The sequence below is a fragment of the Eucyclogobius newberryi genome, unplaced genomic scaffold (assembly GCF_026437365.1).
Source record: "Eucyclogobius newberryi isolate DKJ021-1_F unplaced genomic scaffold, fEucNew1.0.hap1 SCAF_2, whole genome shotgun sequence".
Lineage (NCBI taxonomy): Eukaryota > Metazoa > Chordata > Actinopteri > Gobiiformes > Gobiidae > Eucyclogobius > Eucyclogobius newberryi.
The window spans coordinates 24,271,672-24,283,829 of NW_027315834.1; the positions used below are offsets into that span (position 1 = coordinate 24,271,672).

The 12,158-nt window shown below is 39.2% G+C and overlaps 2 protein-coding genes across 2 annotated transcripts; both read right to left on the bottom strand.

Annotated features, from left to right (window-relative positions):
• Positions 1 to 66: 66 nt before the first annotated feature.
• Positions 67 to 5,230, bottom strand: klhl8 (kelch-like family member 8). Its single transcript, XM_072454757.1, has 12 exons — positions 5,124 to 5,230; positions 4,260 to 4,479; positions 3,845 to 3,906; positions 3,612 to 3,777; positions 3,182 to 3,502; positions 2,874 to 3,060; positions 2,620 to 2,763; positions 2,441 to 2,552; positions 2,196 to 2,364; positions 1,958 to 2,117; positions 1,404 to 1,605; positions 67 to 1,322 (listed from the first exon to the last, which is right to left on the bottom strand). The coding sequence occupies exons 2-12, from the start codon at positions 4,455 to 4,457 to the stop codon at positions 1,199 to 1,201; spliced, it is 1,845 nt and encodes a 614-aa protein (XP_072310858.1). The 5' UTR covers positions 4,458 to 4,479; positions 5,124 to 5,230; the 3' UTR covers positions 67 to 1,198.
• A 1,056-nt stretch (positions 5,231 to 6,286) lies between these two features.
• On the bottom strand, positions 6,287 to 12,128 carry sdad1 (SDA1 domain containing 1). The gene is made up of 21 exons (XM_072454759.1): positions 11,929 to 12,128; positions 11,738 to 11,842; positions 11,466 to 11,564; positions 10,684 to 10,794; positions 10,544 to 10,615; positions 10,371 to 10,471; positions 10,232 to 10,289; positions 10,069 to 10,147; positions 9,889 to 9,986; positions 9,755 to 9,824; positions 9,146 to 9,249; positions 8,973 to 9,030; positions 8,834 to 8,892; positions 8,679 to 8,755; positions 8,497 to 8,594; positions 8,348 to 8,424; positions 7,287 to 7,404; positions 6,918 to 7,221; positions 6,734 to 6,818; positions 6,502 to 6,663; positions 6,287 to 6,425 (listed from the first exon to the last, which is right to left on the bottom strand). Exons 1-21 carry the CDS (start codon positions 12,016 to 12,018, stop codon positions 6,381 to 6,383), a joined length of 2,070 nt encoding a protein of 689 aa, XP_072310860.1. The 5' UTR covers positions 12,019 to 12,128; the 3' UTR covers positions 6,287 to 6,380.
• Positions 12,129 to 12,158: the final 30 nt, after the last annotated feature.

The window sequence follows — 12,158 nt, forward strand, 5'->3', positions numbered from 1 at the left end:
GTGAAAGTATTGAAAATAAAATATACATTTGGTCCTAAAAGGTTTGGAGTAAAATGCAAAATAATGAACAGATTATAAATAACTTTATTATACCAATACAATGTAAATGACAAAATGTGGAAGCAGTCAAGGAGAAAGTATATGTTAAAGATAAAATATAAAGACAGCGACAAACTACACAGTTCAGTTTTACATCATTAGTTTTTAAAATGACACGCACTTTGACATTTCATACAACATCAATGTGCAAATCACTGAATCATATTTATCTCACTATATAAACTGCGTGATTTTTATCATAATTTTCTATTGCAGACAAAAATATAACCAGATGTCACATCCACGGTACATTTTCTAGAAAAATAGTGCACACAGCAATGAATATTAAAGACTGTTGAAGATATACTGTACACCAATTATATACAAAGAGTCCATATATTAAAATAGAACAGAAGCGCTGGCAGAGATATCCAAAAGCAGTCTGATTAGGATTGAAGACAGCCCAGCTATCATCCCACACAGGTCTGTATGAAGATCCCTCTCTGGATTAGGCTTTGCCACATATATTGCTTTATCCAGTCCTATTTTGTACAATCATTACGCCTCTTATTGTAATTGAGAATGCAGCGGCAGCAGTTTGGATTGTTTCCTGAACTTCCATGAGAATAGACCATCAAAATGACGCTCAAAACGTAACAAAACTCTCCAGAGCCAATTAAAGAACACATCAGTGAGGCAATATGATTAACTGAGAGTTTAGCGGCATGGTCTAAAATGTACACATGAACTTGAAACAGCAATACAAATTTCAGCATGGTACATTTTCAATAGCCAGAGAAATATAATGGCCATTTACGGTTTCCTTTTCCCTTTAATCAAAATGTCAAAATGAGGTGTAACAGCTGCACATGACAAATAAGGTACATAATAGTCCAGACAAACAGATTGTAAAACACCACCAGCAACAGTTTGGGATGGGTTTACATTATTTATGTACAATTCCTATTTCTGTGTGCACGCATTACTATACGTATAGAATACATTTTTCAACTTTGTCCATTTTCGACAACAGTAACATACTGTGCAAGGATTGTAGAGCATTTTCGTGAACAAGAACCTAGAGTGACACTCTATGTGCTGTGTTCTTTGTGCTTGTGCAAGGGTTAAATGTGACAGCAGTCCATCACCTGGGAGAGTCTCACATGCAGTTGACCACATTACTAGAGCCTTGGCCCACATCCCTGATCTGGCTCACATGGGACAAACATACAGCCACTCCAGCTCCAGCTCGACAGTGAGACACCGAGCCCACCAGTTCCCATCTGGACAAACACACAGAGGCACTTAATCAATCTCTTTTTATTTCTGTTAATTTCTGTTATTGTCTTTATTTGTCCTCTCACCTGTTCATTCGGGGTTCAAATGCCTCCACTGTGTTTAAGTAGATATTTCCATTGTGTCCTCCCACAGCGAACACTCTTCCCATCACTGTGGCGACTCCAACACCGCCTCGCGGAGTGGTTAGCTCGGACACAAACTCCCAGCGGTTCATTCGAGGGTCAAATCGTTCAACAGAGCTCAGGGGCGAGTTATCATCAAATCCACCTTAGAAAATAAAAGGAAAGGACATGTATACATTATAGGAATATTTACAATATGAAAAGGGTTAAAATTATAAAAATACAACTGTTCAATACCGTTTGCATTAAATATTTCCTTTTAGTGTACTGCAGCTACAGTAATACTGTTAAGTTTAATTTAACTTTTATTTTAAAATAAAACAACTGAACTAAAGATTTAAATAAAACAAGTGCAGTCGAGCCACAAACAGCAGCCACTGCATTCATGCTTAGTACTGAATGACAAGACAGTTTTCAACTGTGTAGTAAAAACAAATTAGTAACCTGACAACTACAAACTGAACTCTTGATCAGCGGTTTTATGAAACTTCACTTACCCACAACATAAAGACATCCATTAAGTTTGCTAACTCCATTTCCGGCTCGCCTTTGGCCCATCTCGCTCACTGCAGACCACTTATTAAGGTGGGGATCAAATCGCTCCACACTAGAAAGTGACGCCACTCCATCATTGCCCCCGACTGCATAGACATAGCTCTGTGGAGAAGGCAGTGTCACAAAAGGCACAGTCACAAAAGTCGCACCAAATGGACCAGCTACACAGTTCAGTCTTACCCCTAAAGACACAGAGCCCACTCCACCGCGAGGGGTGTTCATGGGAGCCACCGAACTCCAGCAATCACCCTCAATGTCATATCGCTCCACGTCATTAAAACAGGAATTGTCGTTCAAACCTCCAATGGCATAAATGGGACCGCCAAGAGCAGCCAGTGCAATACCCCTCCTGCACAAGACATCCAGATCACTGTGCGGTCTGCTGAAGGTCATCAAACATCTGGAGCTACATGTTGATACGTTACCTCTTGGTATTCATAGAAGCTTTCATCATCCACTTATTGGTGAGAGGGTCAAACACCTCCATGTTTCCTAAATGTTCATTACCATCATGACCACCAACAGCATAAACCTTGCCTATAAAATAAAACAGAACGCCACATTAAAATTGTATTTGTAAGAATTTAAACCTTAATCAACTTACCTTCCACAGAAATTACCCCCACGTGTCGCCGCCTGCTGTTCATCTCAGGACCAAAAAACCAACTGTTCTTGGTGATCGAATAACATTCAATGCTACGAAACGGATCACCTGAACCTCCTCTACCGCCAACACAGAACAAAACCCCTGAGAATAAAAAACAAATGAAGTAAATAATGCAGTTTAGGGGCTTCATAGTATGACTTTAATTGGTAAACAAACAGCGATTATGTAATGTGTGTGTACATAAAAACAACCTGCAGTGTGCTTCCGTGGCACAGTGCGGCCGGTGTATTCAAAGTCTGGCACCACATTGTTGCTTATGTGCAGGTGGTAGTTCCTTGCTTCATCCAAAAGGTCCCGACAGCTTAGGTTACCTTTGATCATCTCATCCTTAGCCACAGTTCCTGTTAAAAACTCCACAGAGAGCAATGGCAGACGCACCTGAAAGACAAGTAAATATGGCAGTTGTAAAACTGGTTACTTATGCAGCAGGTTCTTAGATTTATTATGTTTATAGGGCAATAAAGACAAGAAAACACATACAACCTCTCGGCTTACTGACCTGAGACATGATCTGGTCCAGCCAGGCCTCGTGATGTTGTGGGTTGGCTTTAAGCCACTTGACTGCTGCTTTGTATACCTGTGTCTCTGAGCTGATATTTAGATCGTTGGAGGAGAGAAGAGTCTGCAAGTGCTGTGGCGATACAGAAATAAAGTCTTCACAATCCACCACCTCTTTGAAATGCTCAGACGCATAGCGGTCAGCCATATCCATCAGGTCCACACGATTGTGGCTCTCAGCAAATGTACGCACAGCAAGGCAGTTTGTAGGATGAAAGTGAGCCTTCATGTACTCACAACATGCTCGTGCAACTAACTCCACCTGTCAGGGAAATTAATGTTAATAATTAATTATAATTGCATGACTTGACAAAATATTTAATTATTAAGAATGAAGGGAAGAGGGTTTGATACATTTGAAGTACACTTACATGAAGTATACATGCTGCATACAGCAGTGGTTGCACATTGTCTACTGTTAAAGTCAGCTTGGAGGAATAAGCAAAATGTACAAGGTCCTGAATAGCATCACCATCAAAATCTTTTATTTCTATCAGTTCCTGCTTTGCCTCTGACATCTCCGACAAGAACATGGCTCTAAAGTAAAAATAAATGCCAAAACATCATGATTGAACACCTCTCACCCCAAAACCACAGCACATACCTGAAGTACGGAATCACACATGCAAGCACAAGTTTGTGGCATGGGATCAACCTGCTGCCAACCTGGAAGAATAGAGAAATCACAACAAATCTTAACATACACTTTTACATAAAACTATGCTCTTAATACATAACCAACACAAAACCTGCTGCGCATATTTCTGTTTTTGCACAGAACCCCAATAAAGAAATGTATTGTGAAATGTGAATTTGGTCATTTTCTGTTACATAATTGAAAGAGTACAGTTTTTTACCTGATTGAGAAACATTACATTAAGAAATACATTTAAGCAAGTAGATTGTCCTTTCACTGAACCTAACATGACTTCTAAACTCTAAATTGTTGTTAAGTTCAGTGAAAATAACAAGAGTTTAGAGTGGAGAAGTCATGCACCTAGAGTAAAAATGAGACTGACCTTCAGTGTCACATCACACAGTTCCCCCACTTCATAGAAATGCCTGAGAGAGTTATGGAAGTCCTTCCAGGCCTCATGCGCCTCAAAGACAAACGACCCATCAGTCTCAGATTCTGCTTTTGAAGGTCTATTTGCAGGACGCTTCTCCTTAGACTTGACTGGTTTGACATGGTCTGGCACCATATCGCCCGGTGCCATAGCTGTCTAGAGAAAACAACACCTGAGGCAACAAAAAGAGGAAAATTAAAAAGGCATTTATTGAAATAAATTACAGCCCTTTGGATCATTGTTAATATGCAGTCCCTAATACACAACCACATCTAAAATGTAGCAGATCCTTCATAAAAGCGTGTCCCAGTGTTTATGTGGGGCAAACAACACCAGTTTGAAATTTCAGCAAATTATCAAGTCAGACACCTCATATTTCCACTTCCGCTATTCAGAATTCAACCTCGTTTTAGACAGCTGATGTTTAACTTTGTTACTTCGATAAGGAATATATCATAACCAATAAATGAGACACTTGGCTTTTAGCTCCATATGACAGTGGACTCATTCTAACGTTAGTCTGTGATCAGCTCGTCGAGATGATCCAGTTCATGCAACAGTTTGTGAACCTCGTGGAAAAGCTAATGTAACCTTCACTGTATGAATGAAGTGCACGCACACGTTGCAATATTGTATCATGTAAAGCGGGCAGTTCAGTTTAGCTTACAGGCTAATAGCCGAGAACACCGCTGCTAATGCTAACTCGCGATGATGGATACGCGATCAAATAACTTTTTTCAAAAAACAACAGAAGGGTAAATGCGTGGAAATAAGAGACAGTGCTGTTCTTTTATAATGGTAAACAATGGGTAATACCTCATGTTGCAGTAGGAATAACTGTCAGTGGCTTTTCGGTGATGTTCGGCGTTAGCACGTTTGTTGTGATCCCCGCTGGTTTATGGGTAATGTAGTCCGTTTAATAGTCAAAACTGTAACTGAAGACTGAAATCAGCCTGTAACAGTAGATAGTGTGGATTGATATGTGTTCTTACCTTTAGTCATCTTCATGTATAAATTATGACATCAAATGGTCTGGTGTTTTGAGGTTGGTTACAGTATTATTGAAAACTTGACACTGCACCATGCTTCAATGTTCTTGAATCCGGGGATAAGGGCACTATATTATTAGCAGACCTATTGTCATCGCTTGTACCTTGTACCACCACTTTGGAGCGCTTGGTGTCTTTTTCTGGTTCTGGTTTCTGGCAATCGCTTTATTTCTCCTGAAATATCAAACCCTGATTTAATAATAATAATAATAATAATAACTTTTATTTAAATAGCGCTTTTCAGTGACCCAAAGACGCTGAACATAATAAAAAAAGGGGGGGTATTTACAGACAGGGGGGACAACACGTACAGAACACAATATACAGATAAAATGAACAAGACAGAAGAAGTAGAGAGAAAAAGATGGGGATGTAACAGGGGGTAGAAGTGTAGGCAATGGGGTAGAGGAGGCTAGGGGTAGGGGAGGTCATAGGCATTCTATTCATATTTGTCATATGAATAGAATGAAGTAATAACACTTTTCCACTTTCAAGGCAATCAAAGCTTACTAGGCAATGTGGGTCAAGTGTCTTGCCTAAGGACACAATGACATTTCCTCTAGCCACTTCACTGTCAACATCGGCTGGATGAAGTCTCCAGTGGATACAAAATGTATCTTTATTTTTCAGGTTCTACTTTAAATGCAACTCAACAGGCCCATATTTTATTACCGTGGTTTCAGAAAGAAGGGCGCGGTCTTTCGCAACTTTCAGTGAATGCAATATAAAATAAAAAGACACTAAACCTGTGTGGAATTTGCAGTGTAAGGGGAAGTGTTCAAGATACACAGAATTATTGGATTTTATCACCAAATTGTCATGAGACTCCTACAACACAATAATGTTATGCAGTGAACAATTATTCATTAACCTAAAGACCGGATAGAAAGAGGGCGACTCAATTCACCAAACACATTTTATTTGCCATCTGAATATTTAGGCACAAATGCAGTATATAATAGTATATATAGTATTATATAAGAATCAACAAATCAATGCGTTGATTGGTCACATTTCCAAATATTTACTTGTGCTTCCGTTTCCTCAGGAGTGCATCTCGTAACGCAATCTAAAATACACAGAAATATGAATTTACATGAAGTGTACAATGAAAAACCATGTCCATCTGTAAAAACATAACTTGCCTGTTTCTCTCTGAAGGAACGTTTGCCTTTGGTCCGGACATTTTGACTGTGTCTCATCATCATGAAGTTTTTTGTCTTTCTCTTCTCCTTGTTGCTGGTGCTGGCATGTGGGTTCATCTTTTCCCGCTTCCTGACAAAGTCCTTTTTGTCCGTCCTTCCCGCCTATGCATATACATACATTAGGCAAGTCCAAACAGTTGTTTGTGGAAAAATAAACTCAATTTTGTTTTACCATTGCTGTCGCAAGTCTCGTTTCTTTATCCGCTTTTGGCTTCTTGTGTAGTTTTTCGATGTCCCTTAGCGTTAAAATCTCCCCCCTGAAAAACATAAAATACTCACTTTTAATACATTTGAATGAAAAATAAACACAATTAAACTAGCCGTAAAAAAGAAAAAAAAGTTATATTTGTCTTCACCTTTCTTCCTCATTGTCGATATCCGCCATTTTCCTCTTCAGGGCTTTGCCTGGTGCAGCACTGACCTCTTTGGCCATTTGAGCCGAGCGGATTTTCTTAAAGTCGTCCTGAGTTAGAAGTCTACTGCCACTGACCGCAGCTGCCATGGCTTGTCTCTCCTCCGCTGGTATGGCCTTCAGTTTCTCAGAAATCTCTGTGTCTTCATCCGATGAGTGGTGAACATCGACCCACTCTCCCCCTTCAACATCATCACTGATGCTAGCACTCTCCCAGCCATCAGATGCATCACCTGGAAAATCGGCACCTCCTAATGTTAATGACTATACTTTGAGGGTTGTAACAATCAGTATTTTTTGTATATAAACTGGCCTTCATCTTTCTTGTTCTCCTCCAATTCAAGAACTTCAGCTCCAGGTATGTGGTCTTTAGCCTCCAGCTCCCCGTAATCTTTGATTTTAGCTTCTGTGGATGCTTCTGTGGGTCTCCCCTGAGAAAAAGATGGATACATTACTTCTTAACCTGTCAGTATAAAGTACAATTTATATGAAAACATGTTTATATGATCAAGAAATGTCTATAATAAGGAGGTAGTGTACCACGTTATAGAAATGCAAAAACTAAACAATACAGAATTTTGTTTGTTTCTTTATTTTTTGCCAATCCTTTACCCTTATGACAGTGCTTTTCAAAAACCTTACTGGAGCGCCCCCCTTTGGAGATAATGATGCATCTATGCCCCCCCACAGCATTGAGAAATGATTACGAATGAAAAAAAAAAAGTAGAATTGCTACTATACGCCTAAATTACCCTGAAATAAGTTAAAAACAAAGAGTTTCATTAATGATATAAATACCCTTTATTTTTAGTATCAGCGTTATTGTCATTAAGTTATGTTTTCGCAGACTGTCTTTCATTGGTTTGTGAATGACGCTATAAAGAACTGGCACAACGCAGAGCCTCATTGCACATTACTCCTCCCCTGACCCTCCGTCTCTCCCCTTCCCCGCTCAGCTGCGCAGACAGCCAGCGTCTCTCGTCTGCGGTGGGACAAGCGCGCCACTGCGGTGAATGAGGCGTTTCAAGAGGATTGCACGCAAAACTTCTCAGTCACTGCGCCGCTCACTCTCACGACTGCTTTCTGCGCGGTGCCGACCCGTGCCGCTCAGGAGTCAGTTACAGCGAAATGCGCAGCAGGTCAAAGCATGAAGGAGGTGATCGAAATGCACGTGCAACACATTCAGGCATGTTTAATATCAAATGTCAGCCAGTGGACCAAGTTAAAAGGTTAAGACTCAGAATGGGAGGAGACGAGCGAGGAGTAGGAAAGAAGCGCACACAGAAGGGCAGAGGTGCAGGGAAACCGTCACGGAGAGAGCATATAGTGGCTAAAGCAGAGGCAAACATATGCAAAGTGATTGATATTGCTCACCCTGTCCTTCTTGTGCAGCATTTGTGGATTGAGGTTTCTAAACAGCTGGATCAGACTTCTGGCCGACATCATCACATCTGCAAAAAGGACATTATACATTGATCTTGTCACGCACTAAATCAAACCATTTTTTACATACATGTACTTACTCTTATCTTTGTGAGTTTTGTACAGGGCCAAGTCTTGTAACATGTCTTCATTAATTGCCAGTGGACAGCGGAATACAATTTCCTTGATGGCGTTGATCCTGACGTGCACAAGAAGATCAATGTTACACCTTTGCCGCAGAAGTAAATAAAAAACATATACAGTGAAGAAAACTACTCTTTACCCGACAGTCATGGCCTCGCCCGAGTTTCTGTCAGTTACGAAATTGTTAGCGACGGTCATGATCATAGGTTCAATGATCTAAAATGGAATAATACAATAAATGTTTTAATGTGTCAATACATTTGACAAAGAAAACTGAAGCTCATAAAGCACAACCTCTGGAGGGACAAGGTGATGAGAGGCTTGGGCTGCACAAAGCAATATTTTTGTCACTTCTGAAAAAAAAAAAAAAAAATGACAACAAATGACTCAAGATTATTCCTCCAGAAATTATGTAATTGATTTAAACATATACCCCTCTGATGTGGCTGGAGAAACCTCTGGATGAATGGATAGAAATTGAAAAGAAAAAGCTGTACATGAAGAGATGTTTTATTACTGACCATTTTAAATACCGATAGACCAAATATATTTTAGTAAATACAAAGCTTTTCATTTACAGGTTACAAAGAAGTCTCAATTAATTACCTCATGGATTCCAACTAGACGGGATATAAGCTCCATCATCATAATCTTCACTTCAAAGTGCTCGTTAGAGCTTTCCAATTGTTTTAGGAGTTTTTCAGAAAATTCTGCAAACAAATATTTTTTACCACTGTATTCATGATAAATGCATTTAGGAAACTGCTGCATTCAAAATCATGCTTTGATTATGGTTAATTTATTTCACTGGAAAGAATAACGGGGCCAGAGAAATTGACTAACACAGGACAGCATTGTGGAAAAGCACCAAAACAAAACATGGCATTGCCAATTAAATAAATGGCCCTACTTAAACAGAAACATACATCTGCACTTTGGTGCATTTGTGGGTGGCAACCACGTCCTTTTCTGTCAACAGGATTTAACAATGTTTGATTTCTCTTTTTGCTCTCTTGATATGACGCTTTCCCTGAATGTTCAGGGTTTTATCGATTGATTACAACGGGATCCTTTGTAGAACTCAAGAGTGACTTCTGCAAAGTTACCATAAGCATTGAAATCTTTCATTTATAGGACCCCAAATATCAATGGAAATGGGCCAGTCTTTAGAGGGGTGAGATGGTTGTGGAGGGTGGACAAAGGATGTAACATCACCTTGAGGATCATGGATCAGGTGAATTGCAGAAAAATTGAAGACCTCAGCTTTGGACTTTTTCTTGTGCGTCTAAACAGAGCAAAGACATTTAGTGCATATTATCATTTTGACAATACAAACATAAACATATTACCTTCAGGACTTTCATTGCTTTTTCAAACTTCTTCTTGTTTTTGGAACTCTTTTTACCAGTTGAGTATCTGATCATTAGGTCTCTGGCTGATGGCCCTTCTGCCTGTAAAAAATACACAGCCCATTACAAGAGGCAAATTAAAAGCAGCAGGGACATTACATTCTTTTCAAACTTTGAAACTTGCCTCGGAATCAGAGTCACTTTCGTTTTTCTCATCTTCATCTTTCCCAAGGAAAAACTTAAGACCTGCTACAAGAATCTAAAAGAAACGTAATTTAAAGTGGGTGCATTATTTAAAAACATAAAATAAGGATTATTTGTTGTTTTTTACAGAAAGTCATACCTTTGTCACCTTTGAGAAGCATGCCGTTGTTATGACATTGACCGTTTTTGTATCATTCCTAAAAAGCAACATTGATGGAACAAACCAACAATGAGTTTGATAATTGAAACTGAATGAAAAGGGACAATTAAGAACAAACCATATGTTTCTTTTGTACAGCTCTGCCATGACATCCAGGGAGATCTTGGCTGCGATTGGGTTACTGTCTCGAAGCATGGTATACATAAAGTTCTGGAGAATCTGAGACAGAAAATATCAATTGTGGTCATACAATGCAAAGCAAACGATTGTGATATAGGAAAAAGTACTTACTGTGTTAACTTTATTGTTCTTATGTTTAGCATTGATGTTTTTTATATCCGATACAATGTGTGTGTACAGTGTCTGAAAAAACAAAACAAAAACACACACATTAGAACCCAAATGAAGGGAGTTTTAACATACAATAATACCTTTCTGAGTAGTTTGTCGTGACATCTCAATAGTTCAAAGAAGAGCTCAAGGAGGCCAGATGGGCTGATCAGGTTTTTGTTTCTCAGGAGAATTAATCCTTTACAAAATGTCTATAATGCAGAATATAAACAAACACAAAAAGACAGTTACATTACAAACGAAGGATGTAACAATAACCAAAATATCACGGACTGTCACAATATTAATAAATACAAGAACTTGCTGCAGCATCAGCCAAAGAGCTAGTATCCCAATAACAGTTTTAAGTCAATCCAACAGAAATGTGTTAAAATGTGTCTTTACATTTATTTAGTAAAGGTTCAATTATCAGACAATGTGATAACATGACTTTCCCCCCACTTTTATTTGTATTAACCAGTTCTTTTTGTAGCTTTTTATTTACTCTATACTCAATATTATGTTCAAAACAACATCACAATATTACATTTCTATATATTAGGCATCATTCTGAATTATCCAGGCAAACCTAGACCATGATATTTTGCTCAATTTCCCTGTGTTGATGTCATAAACAACACTATGACATAACTGCACTTTTTATATATTATATAACTTATGTCCGGAGCAGGGAGGACTCAAAACTCTTGACATCTGAATCTCTACAAAAAACAATGTGCTTTTTTTGTCTGCGTGCTGTCTTTTATTTGAAGGACCAAGTAAGTGTCCGAAATAGAGCTAATGATGAATTTTGTAATTAATATCGAAATGTGCGATAATATCGTGAAGTGAGACTTGCACGTGTGTGAGTGTTGTAGCTCACCATCCTCAGGTCTGGCTCCAGGACTGTGTGGAAGCTGAGCAGCAGCTCACACAGCTCCTGAGGAAAAGTCGACATGTGTTCCAAGTAGCAGTGGCCAACCTGAAAGAAATGTGTACGTTTCACAACTGGCTCCATCAGAATCAGAAAAGTTTTATTGCCATTGTCAGTTAATAAAAAAAAAAAAACAAGATTCACAAACTAGGAACTTTCTTTGGTGATAAGGTGCAACATGAAACAAAAAATATTTTGCTACAAACACACGACAAAAATACCTGCGCAAGAAACATGACGAGCTCCGCAAGCTCCTTATTCGGTTTGTCCGGCTGCAGTTTGAAGATCTGAATATTGGACTGGTAATGCCTGTATTGCTGTAAGAACTGCAAAAGACACAAAAAGCCATAATCTAAACAACAAACTATAGTCGGTGGAGAAGGCTTGAAGCTGTGTCGGTGTTTACACTCACCTCGTCAAGGTACGACTGCGGGTCTCTTTTGATGAGATTCTGCAACTGAGGCAGATTGTTTGGCAACTTATTATTATGTCGGCCGGACATGATTACAAGAGATTAAACACGTTTTATGAATAAATGCACAGCTTCACTAAGCACACAAGCATGGCACACCAGCAGGCTGCCATGTATGTTTAAGGAAGCGCTCTGATGTCACATCCGGGTGTGTTGTCACTTCCTCTCCG